Source organism: Tubulanus polymorphus, chromosome 2 (genome assembly GCF_964204645.1).
Source record: "Tubulanus polymorphus chromosome 2, tnTubPoly1.2, whole genome shotgun sequence".
Taxonomy (NCBI): Eukaryota; Metazoa; Nemertea; class Palaeonemertea; order Tubulaniformes; family Tubulanidae; genus Tubulanus; species Tubulanus polymorphus.
Window position 1 is genome coordinate 5,370,809 of NC_134026.1, and position 16,763 is coordinate 5,387,571.

The following is a 16,763-nucleotide window of genomic DNA, read 5'->3' on the forward strand; positions in this document are numbered from 1 at the left end:
ATACCAGCTCGCGTTCTGGCAATGAACTGCCGAGAAGGGAACTCATGTGGATTTATCAGGTCCGTGACAAACGACACCGTTAACATTATATAAAATCGGTTTATTTGATTAAAATTCGAAGGAAACAAAAAAAGAATTGAAATAGAAGATGCCAGAATTCACGATAGTGATGATTAATAAAAGATTGCATAGGAAAGGTCTTATATATAGTTTGTTCACACAGTGCACGGTGATGTCGCCTATATAGGAGGTAGAAGGTGTTTACCTCCCTTCTAGGAGGTAGATAGGAGCTTGTCTAGTCGTTACAAGCCTTCCGAATGCACTATGACCGTTATTCCATCAGTGCTATTCTCGTCTGAAAAAAATGAACACTAACAAATTAAAACAACATTAATTTCAAAATTCACGAATGAAGATTTTTTTCAAAGATTTTGGTAGCCGAGCAAGTAATATTGTTTTTTTACACGATTTTGATAATGCACCAAACAGCCTTTCACAAGACTAGGCGATTGAAACCTATGTAACTTCATTAATCACTTGCGTTTGCAAGAACTTTCTCAGCCGTTGATGAATAAAAAGTGAAAATGGTGCTTCTTAATAACTATCAATTAAATGTACATTTGTAAACCTTTTTAAACTCGAGCAGTAATGAATAAGAACACATTTTTCTTGTAAAACAAGAGTTCTCACGTATGATTCCAATGCTCTCAAATACTATTTTAAGTGATCAGAGAGTGAAATTCTAGGAAGAGTGACTTAGGCTAGCTGTTTTTTTCTCTAATGGTGCGATAATGTTGTTTCAAAAAGCCGGTTTTCAAAACTATTTCAGATTCTAAAAATCGATTTTCTGTTGTTTTTGCTTGAAAGTGGATGATTGTAAATTATAAGGATCATGACTTCAAGATGCCTCTAAAAATGCATCTAGCGGGCTTCATTTAAAAAAGAATCTTCTGGGGAGACCTCTTGTTGCCTAGGGATAGTGGACCCTCCATTAGTGCTCTCCCCCAGTGAACTCGTAGACCGGCCCCTGAATAGATAGAACAAATATTGACATGGCTAAATTTATACTCATTCATTATACATGCGTAAATGAATTTCAAACTATATTTTGCGCCGATGTATTAAATAACGAAATCTAATCCTGCGATAATATTACGTGGAGCGCTCATCTCTTTGATGACCGTAAACGTGGAATTCGATCCCATTCTTTGCAACCGAATAACTGAGATTAGTTAGAACGCGCGCGCGCGCGCGGCGTGACTGCGTATCAACCGAAACTAGGTGTGCTATGTCAGATCCGTGAACCGGGATAACAAATTTCTGATGGACAAAAATTTGCTGAGAAAATATTGTACTTTCGGTGAGGGTTTCCTTCACACACATCCGTGTAAACAAATTAATGTCTGAGATATCGGTTTCTTCCGTCATAAATCTGTAATTACGGTTTATTCTATGGGCGATGAGACCTAGTCCATTATTAGACACCCCTCGTCACACTGCAGAATGATTTATTCTCTGGCAGATTTTTCCGTAGTTTTAGTTTTTCTATGATGCGAGAGTGGTGATCCCACTTCAAAATCATTCGGTCTGACACACGATTCAAGCCACTTAGTAGGAGTTTAATGGCGAGAAATGAGAGGAAGAATTCGATACCAGGACCCAGTTCCACAGTTGTGAGTTAGAGTTAACTCTGAGTTAAAGTTAGTTCATTTTCAATGTTTTAACCCAGGGTCAAATCTTAACTCAGAACTGTGGAACTGGACCCTGAGTAGGGTATTTTTCACTTCGAAATTTCTTATACATTGTAGAAAGAATTCTAATGGTATTTTTTAATAATCTTAAGCTATACGGACTAAAGAAACAGGCATTATCATCAAATTCATGACATTGAAGTGTTCCAAACTCCCAAACATTTTTCCCCTTCCGGAATTCTGGGACGCATGCCGATAAAAATGTGCCAAGCGCAGAGAACTTGGTCTGCAACCGGATCAAAAATACCAACAGCTACTTTATACGTAACGTTTCTATTATTCTTTACCACGGAGCACATATGACATAAACGTAATAACAAACATGTTGAACGATAAATCTGTAAGAATACGGAATTTTGCAAACTTTCGCGGAAACACCTTGGTTGAAAGATATACCTTCTTCGAAAAATCAGCCTGCTATTGCGTCTATTTAGAAATTGTGAACCCGGAACATTGGCATGGTGGCCAAGAATTTGTGGCCTGACTCAGAAGAGCGCCAGGTGTGGGTTTATAACAATGGAAATCTTATTTTATATTACCACACTTTTCCTTACCATGCAAGAACTAACCTATAACATTTTCATGTTGACATTCTATTTGCATTCTGCAATGCGATACAAGCAAAATAATAAATGTTATTTCGTGTTAAGCCAACTGATGTATCTAGTTGCCTTATACCCCATACCCTCCCTTCTCTCCTCTCCCGCTATCTGAGCTGCGCGGTACCTCTAGCAAGATCTGGGCTAGCATAATTACGCTATTTCTATTTGCGGCATGGCCGCGGTTATATTTGTAGTCTAGTTGCTATTTTGGACGACGCACAACGGCGATGCACTGCACAAAAAATGCAAAAAACTGGCAGAAATAACAGTTAAGTATATCGGAGTTTCGGTGCATACCCTTAGTTCTCTACGGTGGTCGATAACACATCTGTTCTCATCGGTTTATCGAGCACACATGAGTTGTTTTTGTTCGAAACCTTATAATTTGTTATTTCTCTGCGAAACGACTCGATTTCTAGCAAATATACTTGAATTGAACGTCAATCTTCAGAAAGAAAAATTACTCGGCAATTCGATATATATCGGCATCCCATATCCAACAAGCGGGCATTACATTAATTTATCTGCAACAACTTAAACAGCGGCGGATCATCAATAGGGCGATTTGGGGGTCCTACCCCATCTTCACCCGTCAACGGATTCGAACCCACTACGCTAAAGCTGTTCCAAGAACTGGTGGAAGCGATAGCGGGGAGCGATACCGGACCCCTGGCAAGCGAGGATGGTCCTACCCCTGCAGTCACACAAAGCTTGGCCTTTCTTGTCAAGACAGTGATCGTCAATATTTGGCACCCATTGCATCATTTCGGATGTATTTTTCCAGATTTTCGAACACTGAGTGTAACACACTTCCCGCTTGTTCAATTGACTGCCTGGATGACAGTGCGTCACTCGTTGACTTTTATATCCAGCCATCCATTTTGTCCCGGATCCGCCTCTCTTGAAACTTTATCATTCCGTCATTTTCAAATAACCCGTAATTGACACCCGATAGATTGACGAGTTGTTCTTCTGATTATAAACGCAGGAAGGCTATTCACATGGTTACAGCTTGGAGTTTTAATGATTACTCCAAGGTTAAAGTGTTGCCGTATTTTCTAAAAAAGTATATCACAATATGAAAAGTACCATCGCGTTGTTTAAGACAAATCTACTATTTTCTCTGATTGCAAAGATGATCCGGAGTTTAAGTTAAGTGCGATTCGTCTGGATGTATCATTACAAATTGAATATAGATTTTCGAATAGATATCGGTGTATATCGATCGACGTGTCTGCCCGACGTGAAGTGTTGAGCCAGCAGGTATCGTCTATCTCATACGAGTCTATATTGCCAGGTTCTCTTTCTATAATCTCTAAAAAGTCGCCGACAAGCGCTTTGGCGAGTCGAACGTGGAAATCTACTCAGCGTGTCTGACATACAACTAACTGCTTGGCCTACTACCAACAAAATGTTACAACATGCCGATAAACTGTTCGAAGAGTTTATAAAACTCTGGAAGATTTTCAACGTAAAGTAAAATATACGCTATACGTATAGTTTTTTTTTTTAATGGCTCAAATGGTTTTGAACGTGAAGTTCTGAGAGAATTTGTCAGACGGATGTACGGTTTCGATGGTCGTTAGGTGTGATAAATTACGTCATATCGAGCAGTCCGATGGGAAACTCATTACAGTAATTAATAATCCGCATTAATTATCGATTTATTATCTAAGTTGACGACTGTTCATACGTGGGTAGAGGAATGCTAGTACATACTCGAATGAATAAAACATGTTGCATATTTCAGATTTTACGACAAGGGCTGCACTTCATGTCCACCACTAAGTCCTTAGAATTTATGATAATGTTTCATAATTCGTGGACTTTTCTGAACCTGATTCCGTTCAGATTCAAACGCCTACCGGTATATAAGTCTATGCATGGATTCTAAACGTGTTTTATAGAGTCCATGGTCTGTGTTTCGTCTGGGAGTTCTCTTCCCTTAGAGTCCATGGTTAAAGTACATATCAAATCAAATGAAATCTATCAAATCAAATCAAAGGCAAGAGGGGAAATAGACAAGATGGGAAAATCCATATTCGAAATACATATTCGAATACTTTGGTATGCAACGTATTCAATATACCTTCACCTTAGTTAATTTTCTTGTTAGAAATTGAAAGAAAAAATTGTTTCAGTTTAACACCTTCAAGGTGAAATGTTTTCTTTGTCGTTGAATAGAAACGAACATCACCTTGAAAATATCCCCTTTTGAACTTGGTAAAACGTGTCGTTTGATAATTTGATAGTTTTTGCAAAAGCATTTTATACCATCACATGTCACTATATGAGTAATTTTCGTTTTTCGTATACTAACCTTCGTTATAGAATGATGAATCGCGACTATTGTTATTTTTGAAATCTTCGCGTCGTCTGGCAAAATCACGCACGTTAGTTTTCGGCGGCTCTTCCAATGACGGATTTCTCGAGCTGATTAGGAATGGTTCGATTTCTATGGCTACGTGAGATCCATTGGTTTCATCGTAATCGTCCGAATAAGGTGAACTTGTCGTTAAAATCAACGGTTCACTTTCCTCGTTTTCCGGGGAATCAAGCGAACTTTGAAGATTAGAAAGGTAATGAAATTCGCTCCCCTGAGATCTGTTTTCAGTTTCTAGTGAACAAAGTCGACTAGAACTACTTGCGACTGAAATTGGCGATGGATCCTGACACGGGTTATGATCTACCGCGAGAGAGTCCGATTCTTTGCGGTCGGAAAATGAATTCGGGGCCATAATAGTTCGATATTTGCCGTTGTTCGTAGAGCAGGGATCGTCGGATGACGATAGTAGTGAAGATTCGCCCATCGTCGCGTCGTCGGAACTCTGCGAAGACGAGGATGGAATAGTAGTCGGTAGAGGAAGAGGAGGAGGGTACGGGTCGGTGATCTGAGGCAATGGTGAAGTGCGAAGGGATTTTGCCGATAGCCTCTTTTCACAGCTGCAGCGATCTGTACAAATGGAATGGATATATCCAGGACGAGACACGTCACTTCTACATGTTTCGAGACAGTCGGAGAATGATTCCGAATAATTCGACGGTGGTTTATCAGTTGGTGACACTATATAGTATTTACTAAACGTAAATTCGCCCTTAGACGATCCTATGTTGTCTTCGTTGCTAAGGAAGACCGAATTGCTCAGTTCGCTGTCCAGTCCATCGGAACTGTCCTCGGTACTGGGACGATGTCTCTTTATACTAACATCCGCCTCGTCTATGGATCGTTTGCTCGCGAACATTCCATCGGGAGCCGAATGTCGCTGTCTTCCGCTGGCGTGCATCATTTGGCGACGATTTCGGATTTTCGCCGAGCGCACTCGTTCGAGCATTTTCTCTTTCATGTATAACGATTGTCCTAACGTCCTCTGCGGCTCCTGGAAATCTTTCGCATCCGTTCCCACACATGCGTCCACGCTATCTAATCGAATTGGTCGCGGTTTAATAAATTGATCCATGTCGCAGGGGTCTTCGTGGCATTCGGCTTGTATTTCTAACGGCGAGTTTGAAGTAGATGAATTCGCACGCGCTCTGGCCCTTTTTTCGAACCTAACTTTGTTAAAACTGGCGCTTCGGTTATGTCTAATCCCGACATCGCTATCTCGCTTACCCCACGGTGTGCTGTTCACGCGACGCAGCGACGGCGCTTTCGGGTTTTTCACCACGCTATGGCCAGGAGCTGGGCCACCGAAGAAATCCTCGACGACCCTCTTCTGACTACGGACGCTCGGTCGTTTTGAAAACAAGCCGCTGCGCTTTTCCTTGAAATAATCGCCAACGGAACTACTATTTCGAGACACGGTACTTGTAGTTTTTTGACTCCGATGAGAATCCCGCCTTTCGGTTTTAGATCTTTCCCGATCCGAGCCGGCTGCTAAAAGGAATGGTAACAATAGTAACTGATCTCGGCCGCTCATCGAACCTAGCCTTGCCTGATGTTTATGGTGAACGCCCAGATGAACGGCCAACAGGCCTTTCGCCAATGTCTTTTTCGGTTTTGTCTCTTTTATCACGCTCAAATCTTTTACATCGCGGCTCGTCCAATGACAACAACGAAAACATATCAATACGATGAACCCAAGAAGGGCTAAAAGAGGAAGGATTATCAAATGCGAGTTTTCAGGTGGTTCTGTAATGGGTTTTCTCTTCTCCTCGGCAACTGGGTCGAAAGTGCCGCAGTTTTCACATCGCCGATGACGCAGCTGTAATACTGTGGTCCTGCCATCTTTTATTCCCTGAGGTTGATCGGAATTTAGATCAGAATTTGCTTTCACTTTTTGCGAAGTCGCTCGATCGGTAACCGACACTTCATTCGCGTGACTTCGATTATCCGGTTTTGCTACCATTTCGGTAGCCGTTTGATTGACAATATCCAAATTACGAACACGCCCATCGTCGCAATCACCGCCGCTTATTATATACGGAAATATGAGTACAGAAAATATCACCGTTTTAACAATGTTCATGACATGAACTAGGATTTCCTATCGAAGACTGTCGCGGGGTTTTCCAATCAACCGCCAAGTCGCTATTCATGCCAAACATCACCACAACGCCTGACTACCCGTTTCCCACAGTGGAATAAAAGCAATTCAGATACGCGGATGATTTCTGCGTTGGTCACCAGTACCTGAAATGGCGAGAAAAATACTTATACATACACTCTATATAATGAATACTATTAATTTGATTGCGTTAGAACAAGCAACGGTAGTTTTATTAATGTTAATAATATAATACTTGACCGTGTGTTAATTTCCGTTCAATGACTCTTGTTATGTGATATTATTTCGACTAATTGGCGTCGACTTCATATTATAACCTAAACGAGAGTGATTTCCCCTCTTCCGTGGCGAAAGGTAGTTGTTTGTTTTTACACTGTCGGGTATATAGGCGCACATTAGTTCAAGACATTATCTATACTTATACTTTATGTATGTGACCGCGCGTATATAGGCATACGTGGTTACTATGCCCTGTGACAACACGATTAGATTACATTGTCGTCTAGAATTATATATCTAATCATGCGCAAACGACCTGACTTAAATTGAAGAAATAACGAAAAACCCGCTTATGAGTCACAGTATATCATATATATATCGCATAGATTCTAATTTTGAAACATTTAATCATACACGATGACCTGATACCAGCCAGAGTTGTGATTCAAATTCACCAGCAGAGTTGTGATTCAAATTCACGTTTACTTTAAATATTTCAAAATATCCTGGTTTTCGCAAACAATTTGTTCACGTTTACTTTAAATATTTCAAAATATCCTGGTTTTCGCAAACAATCTATTTTGTATGTATAAATACGTTGCTTGTATGTAAATTTATGTACGAGGTCACATTTTAGTACGATTCAGTTCGTAGCGAAGGACACGATCTTTTCAGTTCAGTGTTATCGTATTCGATGAGTTATTCAAATATTCAGACTTCAGAAATTCTTCCATCTGCGACACGAATACGCTGTCATTGACGGTTAGATTTCAAGTTGTTTTACTCTACAAGTCAACAGTTGATGGGATGATATTCCTCTCCTCACAATGTCTAAAACTATATCGTTTTAGAGTCCACGGCTGGTCCAGACAAGATTTCATATTAATTCTCTTGTTCTTTATTGTTTTCAGATATTGAGGAAATACTTAATTAAGATATTTCTAACCAACCTTCATTTTGAACAAACAATGCATTTGCTACTGAAATCGAGGAATTTGCAACTGAAATCGACTTTTCTTTCCGACATACGTATTGACATATTCTGTTATATCCTGGTTAGATATGTTGGTGATGAGATAATTTGGTCAATAATTATATGAATAATTCATTCAATAACTGTTTACGTACATTTCAATATATTTCAAGTATAATTTTTATTGTTAAATATGACCGCATGGAAATTTTTCGTGGTTTAATTACCGTAAAATCCAGACTTTTCTACATATCTATATATACATATATCATATGAATGTATAGATAAAATTCTCCCGGTAAAAATTACATTGTAGCGACAATATTTGGATTCTATGAGTTGATTGATTCAATTCGATAATTTGAATTCAGTCCTTAGAATTAAACTTCTAGCTAAGTGGTCACTTGAAAATATATCATTTTCACTAGAGAGGAATCTATCTTGATTTTATTGGCACTTGCTGATGTTTGGAAAAAGTTTTAAAGAATTTCACATATATCTGTTCATAACTTTTCAAGTTATTTCGCTAACATACAAAATGTTGCTTACATACAAACAAACAGACAGACAGATGAACTGCGGTAAAACACAACCTCCTCGGCGGAAAGTAATAACTTTCACTTCATTCAAGTTTGATATGTACCACCAATAACTCTATTTGATGAAAAAGTGGAAATTTGCGGGGGTTTTCGAGGGGAAATTTACCGGTGGATATTTACTTGTTACCATATTATGTGATTTGTTTATCTGTTATTCCGAATTCCTGCAGAATATGGGGCGCATATGGCATATAGATCACTTGAAAATATTATGGGAGACTTAAATGAAAATAGCTCAAATAGAATTATGAATATTCTTCGTTTTATGTTCAGTTCAGTTCAGTTCAGAAATTTTTGCGAATTTTCCCTCACGGGTCTTAAGCAAAATCGTATGTGAACGTTAGTTATGATTGTGATTATTTGAATTTATGATTAGTATATCAATTCGCTTGGTACAAATAGTGTTAATCAAACTCGTAATTTCGTAATAAGTTTCCTTCCACACCACATTAATCGAAAAAATGGATGTAGCGAACGATTGCAAGAGACATGTATATGTTTTATGTCAATTAGCACGTTTTGCGAATTCGAACTTAAATATCCGTCCTTAATGCAGACAACCGCGGTTTGGTGAATGAATAATGGAAACTGTATTGGTTTGTATGCTGTTTGTTCTTCGATTTACGATACGTGTAGAGATATTCACGTAAAACGTTCGATCGGTTGTATTAAACGTACTTACAAATTTATCCGATGGATTCATTGATGACAAAGGTTTAAGAGTGGTAAAGGTTTAAATTGCAGCCATCGAATTTACGACAATTAACCGCGCTTATGTTACGAGATTAAGAGGAGTGACAGTGAAATTCTCGCGCACTTGCCGGGGATCGAACCCTGAACCAATAGAACTAGACCACTTGTCCTACCCTATAATTGCGACTGTCCTTAGGCGATTTACATTATAACTATTATTCAAATAATCCTGAGGCCCGGGTTCTCATTCTTGTTTAAGAGAAGCGACAGTGAAATTACCCCGGTCATTGAGAAATGAATTTCATTTATTCTGCGATGAATCGTCATTAAGATTCGCGTACGAGAAAATAAACTATATCATTGCAAATTTATTCAAATTATGAGACAAGTACGCATACTTGTGCATCGGAGCCTTGGCGAAGGCTGCAATCGATTTTCTAGAACGATAGGTTATAATGAGGACACATATTTTCAATGACAAAGAAATCAATTACGGTAATTACGATTTGAAATTATAGAAGATAATTAACAGACTTAATTTTTCGTTTACATAACAACTATAAAATGTATTACATGCCTGCATTAATTGAAATTGAAATTGAAATTAATTTTCATTAGGAAGATACATTATTGGACATTATTGTAAAGGAGTGTTATAATGAAGATACATATAACAGGACAATGGAGCTACACTGAGAGACTGTGGTCTGTCTATCCGAGCCATGTTACCCAAAAGCACCCAGGCGACATTCAACACGACACATTTAACATTTTACAAAAATTATGTTATTATACATATATATAGATGTTTTTATGTAAGTCCCTTTGAAAGCAGGTTCGGGATAACGAATAAATTGATCCAGGGAGAGTATTGTACAGAAAGGGGTGCATCTAGACTAGAAAAGTTGATACGTTGTTTCTAATTTCACTGAAAAGCAAGTTTTGACTCTCTGAAATCTAACACTTACCACAGTATCACTTGAAATAAGTGTAAGGCTAACATAATTAAAAAATCTTGTGTCTCATTTCTGCTGAGCTTTTAAATTTGACGCGGCCGGCCGCCTATCTACCCTGTACATTACTTCTTTTAAAAATTATGATCAAGCTAACCACAACAGACCCGGCAGCAATGCAAATGTACTGATTATAGATTTTATTGCGATTTCCAAATGACCCGACCGATTAGGAGAAACAGGGTATCATTCTTCTTTTTTTTTCTTTTTTTTAGCCATAGTTTCAGAGTTTTCTACTAAAAGTTCTAAGATACGGTACTCCGAGTTTAAACCTATTTCGTGTAGGTCGATTATGAATTTGGTAAATGAAATTCCAATAATTATTGGTGGTTCTATAGGTAATATTCAATTAACAAATGTAACGATTCTCTCGAGTGAATAATATCAAAGCAACTCATTCATATTTCTACTATCAACGCCGACAACTTGATGTGGAAAAAAAATTCAAATTCAACACGAAGCCCCCACATCGACACATGATCTCCACAACAGATCGAAATAACAGCTCCGTTAGATCTTTATCGTTATCTTAACGTAATCGCTTCTTTAGTCGGTCATAAAAAAATCATCGGCACACGCCGTGCCAACGAAGGTGAATACAAACGATACGAAGAATCGCGTTTCACTGGAATAAACATAATTGAAAAAAGTATAGACTCACTCACCGTGAGAAATGCTCTCATTTTGTCGGTGATATCTATCGAATTTTTTTCGGAATGATCTTTATACATGTATCCATATTCGCTATAATCAATGCGCCAGGCAATGGTCGCTAGTGAATGGCCGAAACCGAAGACCGTCGTCTCTTCGAAAATTTTGATGATAAATTTCGTTATTTAATCTTTTATAATGGAGTACGATTAAATTCTATTTAGCACACGCGGTGGTTATTCTATTGCAATGATTGCGCCTTAATCACATAGCTGAATTTATTTTCGCAATCTTGTATATGATAAAGGCGACGCTAAAAAGATAAGCAGGTTCCCTCTCACCTTGATTCCATGACGTAAACCTCCTATAGGAATCCGTGTATATGGCCAAGACAACTTCTCACCATTCCGTAGAGCACAGCTGTAAAAGACCAACTGGCGCTCCACGATATTCCATCCGAATGGCTACAATCTGTTACTGTCCCGTTTCAATGATTCCTCGCGCACTGCGTCCGGACAGACGAACTTATCATCTTGAAACGGAATCAAAATGAACGAAATATTCGTCTCTATATACATATATATATATATCTATAATATACATTGTAAAACTACGCAACGATTAGGTTATAGTTCCTATATACACTAGTATAAGAGGTTCTTACGCGAAGCTGGATAGATTTTCACAACTGCTTCGATCACACAAGAACTGTTGCTTTTTCCGATCTAATTCCACTATAATGCTACAGCGTATAAAATCGAATCGTATGGAAACGGTCGACAAAAATCGGGCGTAGGGTATAACCTGCCCCAATTTGAGGACCGTATATATCTCCTCTGCCTAGTTTGTTTGTAATACTGGACGACTTTGCGGTACCCGCGTAAAACAAACTACGGAAACTTCGTTATTGCTGACAGGCAGTGCTGATGCCTCGAGTGGTAATTGCAGTAATAACGATAATTTATATAAGCGGGGAAGTCTTCCTCGGGTAAAGAAAAGTTATATCTAAAATACTATTCTATATACAATTTCGCACATAAAGGCTCCATACAATTCGCTTTCAGCTAATATCATTTATATTGACCCCCGCTGAATGAATTTCCATTAATAACGCAAAAACCCGCATTTGAATCGCGATAAAATCTTTTGAACGGGTCCGATCAAATGTGGTTATAGAGTTATTATTCCGGTAACGTATTTAAATAATCATGCCCGATTTTAGTTAAGTATATATGGGCATATAAGGGATTAAAGTGTGACTGGTAATGAATTACGAAAGATTAAACAGTTCGCGTGAACGTGGACAACATCTTGTCGCCAGTCAAAGTCCAAAGATGGGTCCATTCAATATCCCGAAATGTTTTCAACATCGATATTCTAAATAACATATAGTGGACACACACATAGTGAAATGAATATTGCGTCTCTTGACGGCATTCCTCCGTTTAGTCATCGACCGCATACCATGAAGTAGACAAATATATTAGGATTAATGCAGTTTGTGTAGATTAGTTCCTGGATTAAGTCCTGTTGTTAATTGTGGGATAACGAAGTCGCTACATGGAACGTGTACACGTCCTGCTCGCCTCAGGATCCGGGTAGTGTCAATTCACTTTTCATTTAACTAGATCGACAAATTGCGAGTTGTGTGCGGCCATCGTTGAAATTAAACTTGTTTCGTCGTAAAGCGCATTTTTCGCGTTAATAAGCGCCTCATTCTGAAAGGGGCGCACTGTTCATCGGACTCTAGGTGCACTCATTTGCTACATCGGTTTAAGAAATTATTTTCATCTTTGTCATTTAGTATACATTGGTCCATACATTAACGAATAATAATTTTCGCGACGAAAAAGTTGTGACCGCAAAAAAATGCTCTTAAATCACGATGTAGATTTTTCTTCCGCGCCCGAGTTTTGTCCGAGATTGTGGTTTACTTGCTTAATGTTTCCCAAGGGCAGATAGCAATCAACTTGACTCGCCTCCGAGCGATGGCAAGGTTTGATAAAATATATAAATAACACAGATTCGAACATGGATCCAACATATCTCCGCTGCCAGCGTTGCGACGGTCGCGGGAATTGCTAAATACACTTAATAACACGTATTAATTCGCTTCTGAGTATAATCTCCTTATGATTAGACATGATTAGCCCCGTAACGATCATAATATCAAGTTTCTAGATGAGCAAAAGCCTTGACCTATAGAAAAAACATATAAGATATTTCGGTATGTTTGTATGCATGTATGCATGAATAATGATATCCAAGTCATTGCTTAGACCATGACGCCTTGTAATTCATTTACGGTGCTTTACTGCATTATCAAGACTCGTGAGCCCTCTATGAGCTTATCGTTAAAGATGCTGTAAATTCGACCGCCGATCACACAACTTTATCTGTACTTCGATTTCCGATTTCAAAATCAAACCCCCTGTTTCGTCCCCGGCAGGTGTGTGGTGGGTTTGTAGGGGACACCGAATCAAAACAAATCAAATCAAACGAAATCTATCTATCAAATAAATAACCGGGTCAATCCCTTTTTTAAGATCAAAAAGGGAGTATCCATTGTTTAGCGACTTAAAGGGCAACCCCACTGTATTGTTTTGTGAATCATTAAAGCGGACACTATCAAATGATTTGAAAGATCGTCTGTTTCGTTTAAAATCTTGAATACCAGGGCTAACGACCGAAACCGATTTTATCATGATGAAACTAAAGCACATATCACACTCTAGTTTATGTATTGCCTAAAGTTCATACATCAAACTGACAAGCATATTCAAATGCGCATTATTTCTAAAGATTTCCATAAATTTCCATATGAAGATTTTGACGTGTATGGCTTATTGTCGAGGCAAGCATTTTTTCAAACCTTCAAATATGCTGAAAATGATTTAGATGAATTCTGTCACTAATCACCGATGCCTACGATATTGTCCATCATTCTCATACATAAGTTTGAAGAAAGAGACATGACCATATTGAAACCACATCTGTTGCAGTCATCACCTATATCATTTCTCGATAGTTTCACCTCGACCAGGTTGATAAGATAAACCTTCGAGAAAAAATGTGACAATTCCAACACAATTCGACGAAGCGTCCCAGGGGCATAAGTATAGCGTTAGAAACTCAGAAATAATTTATTATTCCAAGAACACCTTTATACAGAATTATTATGCACCAGTGTAATAGTATTTATTCATATATATATATTTAAGTTTCGACCGTATAAAATACATGCAGGTGACACTGTGCGTTTGAAATGACATCATTTCATTAAAGCAGAATTTAATCATTTTTGCAACCACGAGGTTAACACAATAAGTATCTGCATTGTTATTGTAATTTACGTATATTCAAATACATTGCAACCATCTGTTTTGTACGGTCGCTGATTTGGGACATGTGAACATATACGGAATATTTTGTTTTTGCGCGTTTTCGTGGAGGACGAAAAAAATTTGTCCCGAATCCGCCACCATAGTTTTGAGTCATGAACTGAAAAACCACTTTTGTGGTCATTTTTGTGGTTGTGGCCATCATTTTACGATTGAGTTTTACTTAAAGATCATTTTTGGTGCATGAAACTCACTCAGATATCTCGTTTACTGAAGAAAATAGAATTTGTGGATCATTAAAATTGCGAGAGTAAAAATGCATCGGTCGGGATTCGAGCTCGGGCCACCATTAGGTGGGTGAGAATCACTGAACCACCGATTTTTTAAGTCAGACTAATCTCATAATTTTTTTTCAAACATGTGAAACAATCATCTATCGCTGTTTTCAGAATAAACCATTTAGTAGAAGCTCAAACGGAATAATATGGAAACCATATGCTATATAAGTACACATGTGATTATATAAAGGTGGCGCTGCAAGGCAGTCATCTCAGCCAAAAACTAAACAAGCATATTTGACTTCATTGCCGATATTTTGTCACATATATCTATATTAGCTACCGGGATTAGATAAAAAATACATTGAAAAAATAATACAAAGAAATACATGTTCATGCTTCGACTTTCTGATTTTGCCAATCTATTTTTCTAAAAATCAATGTATGCGTTCCATATATACACAATAGACAACACAAACACAATCAGTGGTAGTTCTAAAGTTTCTTATTTCATTACGCGATGACAATAAGTTATTGTGATAGAATACATGAATTCTACATGAACAAATTGATTCATCATTATGTACATGTTTATCCTGTGTGTATATCCTATAATTTTCATCATTTGCAAACCGATAATCCTTGAGTACGGTCAGTTCAGCGAACCTGAACGTGGATCATGAATTCATCTTTGATGCAGATTGGTCGGCCTTACCACAGTTACAACATCCTCCTGTCATTGGAAAGCAAGTCTCCCGCTTACCGTATGTTCTCTATATTCTTTCTGTCGATTACATTTTTGCTGGGGGCATTTGGAAACTCCGCTACTTTTCTCATTATGATAAGTCACAGATTCAGGAATTTATCTTATGCCAACTATCTTATTGCTCTATCTTCGTGCGATATGCTATTCTCATTCAACCTCACGATAATGCCCGTCGTACAGCTTGGTTTCTTACACGTGAAAAACGGTCCCATATTCCTCATCAACTCGCTAATAAGTTGTAAAATCTTCGAATTTCTAATGGGACTCGCAAGTTCTTGCAGTTCCTGGTTCATAGTAGCTGTATCTCTCGAACGTGCTGCAGTCGTGCTCTTCCCGCTGAAGTCTCGTTTGATATGTACACCGAGATTCGCCCGATATGTCATCGTGATCATTTTCATCGTGAATGCGCTGATCATCTACCTTTCTCCTTTCATGGATATGGGTTTCTTAGATAATTTTGGATGTTACTATAAACTATCGATACAATTCGTTCTTTATCTCTCACTTGCGGTTTACATCTACACTTTACCTTTGATTTTCATAGTTACATCAAATTATGTCATAATACTAAATTTGTCCAAAAGTTCCGAATTGATTTCATCGGATAAAAAATCTACAACCTCAAAAAGAACAACAAAAATGCTTATCACAGTGTCACTAGCATTTGCGATATTCACGCTACCCGTCACTATGAATACGTTTTTACCAATTTCCGTAGAATCAAAAGACTTTCTTTTTGATGTGTTCAGCAATTTTCAATTGTGCAATTATGCAATAAACTTTTACATATATCTTTTGCTGGGAAGGGAAATTCGTGAATATTTCTGCGAAAGGGTTTGCTGCATGGATAAAGGACGAAATATAAGTCACTGGTAGTTCAGTATAAAGAGTCCAGCAATTATTTGTGCTAATGACCCGGAAGATTTAGTTTCATCGAAATCTATGATAATGAAAGAATTGTATCCATACCCTGCCGAAAGTAGATGATAATTTCGACGATGTCTTGTGTACGTAAAAAACTCTTAAGAGAATTTGACCGTGATGTCATTCATTGCGACCAAAAAATCGTATATCGCTGTCCAAATATGTGCACGTGGATGCATTGTGGTCGTGAGATGAACTGAATTTATTTTGTGGGAAATTTCTTACTCAATTTTGTTACTTTTGTTTCGATAACAATTTCACTTACTGTTGTTTCACGTATATTGCGTTTTCCATAAATATAAGTTTAGGGTTATCTTCGAAAATGTCGATTCTTTGCTTACCTTGTTACAAATCCCATGAATTCCAAATTCTGCGGCGTTTACACTTTAGGCATCACTGACATGACTATATTCAAATTACAATAACTCAACATCCTGGTTTGTTACAC

The 16,763-nt window shown here is 38.1% G+C and overlaps 1 protein-coding gene across 5 annotated transcripts; it reads right to left on the reverse strand.

The window, feature by feature from the left end:
• Positions 1-100: 100 nt before the first annotated feature.
• LOC141900714 (uncharacterized) lies at positions 101-16,722 on the reverse strand. 5 transcript variants are annotated; one of them, XM_074787725.1, is made up of 3 exons: positions 16,657-16,722; positions 4,674-6,983; positions 101-355 (listed from the first exon to the last, which is right to left on the reverse strand). In XM_074787725.1, exons 2-3 carry the CDS (start codon positions 6,817-6,819, stop codon positions 303-305), a joined length of 2,199 nt encoding a protein of 732 aa, XP_074643826.1. In that variant the 5' UTR covers positions 6,820-6,983; positions 16,657-16,722; the 3' UTR covers positions 101-302. The 5 variants fall into 5 exon arrangements, with proteins under 5 accessions (XP_074643826.1, XP_074643827.1, XP_074643828.1 ...); XM_074787726.1 differs by lacking the exon at positions 16,657-16,722 and adding an exon at positions 11,348-11,497; XM_074787727.1 differs by lacking the exon at positions 16,657-16,722 and adding an exon at positions 11,021-11,178.
• Positions 16,723-16,763: the final 41 nt, after the last annotated feature.

What these genes read in the sequence shown, in the direction of transcription:
- LOC141900714 (XM_074787725.1), bottom strand. Translation starts at nt 6,819, where the DNA reads ATGAACATTGTTAAAACGGTGATATTTTCTGTACTCATATTTCCGTAT. An exon ending in TTCATCATTCTATAACGAAG is followed by an intron (nt 356 to 4,673) that starts GTTAGTATACGA and finishes CATTTTTTTCAG; the next exon opens with ACGAGAATAGCACTGATGGA.